The sequence below is a fragment of the Caenorhabditis briggsae genome, assembly GCF_000004555.2.
Source record: "Caenorhabditis briggsae complete genome, chrI, whole genome shotgun sequence".
NCBI classification, from domain to species: Eukaryota; Metazoa; Nematoda; class Chromadorea; order Rhabditida; family Rhabditidae; genus Caenorhabditis; species Caenorhabditis briggsae.
In genome coordinates, this window is record NC_013489.2 from 13,865,309 (window position 1) to 13,866,484 (window position 1,176).

A 1,176-nucleotide genomic window follows, 5' to 3' on the forward strand; every position below is an offset into this window, starting at 1 on the left:
CATTTTCAGATCGCCGATTTTTCAGCCTAAAAGTGCTCCTCTGTGATGTCCCCCTCTCCCCCCTACTTAGTCTCCAAAAGTGTCCATAAAAAAGCGAAATTTGGGAAATTTTTGGGGGATTTTCAATGTCAAAAATCGATTGTGTCCCAGTGTCAGAATTGATCCAAAAAAATTGATTTTTGAGTCGAAAAAGCTATTTTTTGGCTCAAAATGACCTAGAAATCGAGCTTATCGGGTCAAATGTGACTTGGAAAATCGATTTTAAAAAAGCTAAAAATCACCCAAAAATTGATTTTTTCAATCAATTTTGACATGAAATATCGATTTTTTAGCCTTAAAAAATTCCTTGAAATTTCAAATTTTTGCCCTATTTTCCACCTATTTTTACTTGAAAAATAAGCATAATTTTCCCCTTCCCGACCCTGATTTTTATCGAATTTTTATCGATTTTCCCTGATTTTTTTGGTGCCAGTTTCAGCCATTTTCAGCCATGTTACTGGCTGAAAATTCAGAATTTTCGAGCTAAAAAATCGATTGTTTTTTCTTGGGATTTGTCTCTATTTATTTCGGTGATAAGATGATTTCTATTGATTTTTAAAAATCGATTTTTTGATGATTTTTTTTGTTGGCTGAAAATTTCAATGATTTTGGACTTTTTCGCTGCCACTTTTCATGATTCAGTTGCTCATGCACTGTGTTGCACCTATTTTTATTTGATAATCGCATTTTTTTTTGATACTAAAAATTTTGAAAAATCGATTTTTCAAAAAAAAAAAAAAAAATTACAGTACTGGCTTAAAATTGAAAAAATTAATGAACTTTTCAAAACCCGAAAATCAAAAAATTGTCAAAACTGAAAATTTAAATTTTCGAAAAAAAATTTTTTTTTTCCAATTTTTCAGAAATTCTGGAATTTTGGAATTCTAGAAGTTTTAATATTCTGAAGGCAACAACAAGCTGAAAAATCAGAAAACAAGCCTATTTTTAGGCTCTTGCTTCCCTCAGTTTTTTCTCGATGTATCTCTATTTTTCTCTCTCTCTCTCTCTCTCTCTCTCTCTCTCTCTCTCTCTCTCTCTCTCTCTCTCTCTCTCTCTCTCTCTCTCTCTCTCTCTCTCTCTCTCTCTCTCTCTCTCTCTCTCTCTCTCTCTCTCTCTCTCTCTCTCTCTCTCTCTCTC

The 1,176-nt window shown here is 32.7% G+C and overlaps 1 protein-coding gene across 1 annotated transcript in view; it reads left to right on the forward strand.

Annotated features, from left to right (window-relative positions):
- Positions 1-1,015: 1,015 nt before the first annotated feature.
- Positions 1,016-1,176, forward strand: part of CBG04381 — a gene marked incomplete at both ends in the record, with an annotated part of 465 nt that continues 304 nt past the window's right edge. The window contains one exon of the mRNA XM_045241490.1: positions 1,016-1,176. This exon is cut by the window's right edge and continues 304 nt beyond it. Within this exon, the coding sequence (XP_045092661.1) occupies positions 1,016-1,176 (161 nt within the window).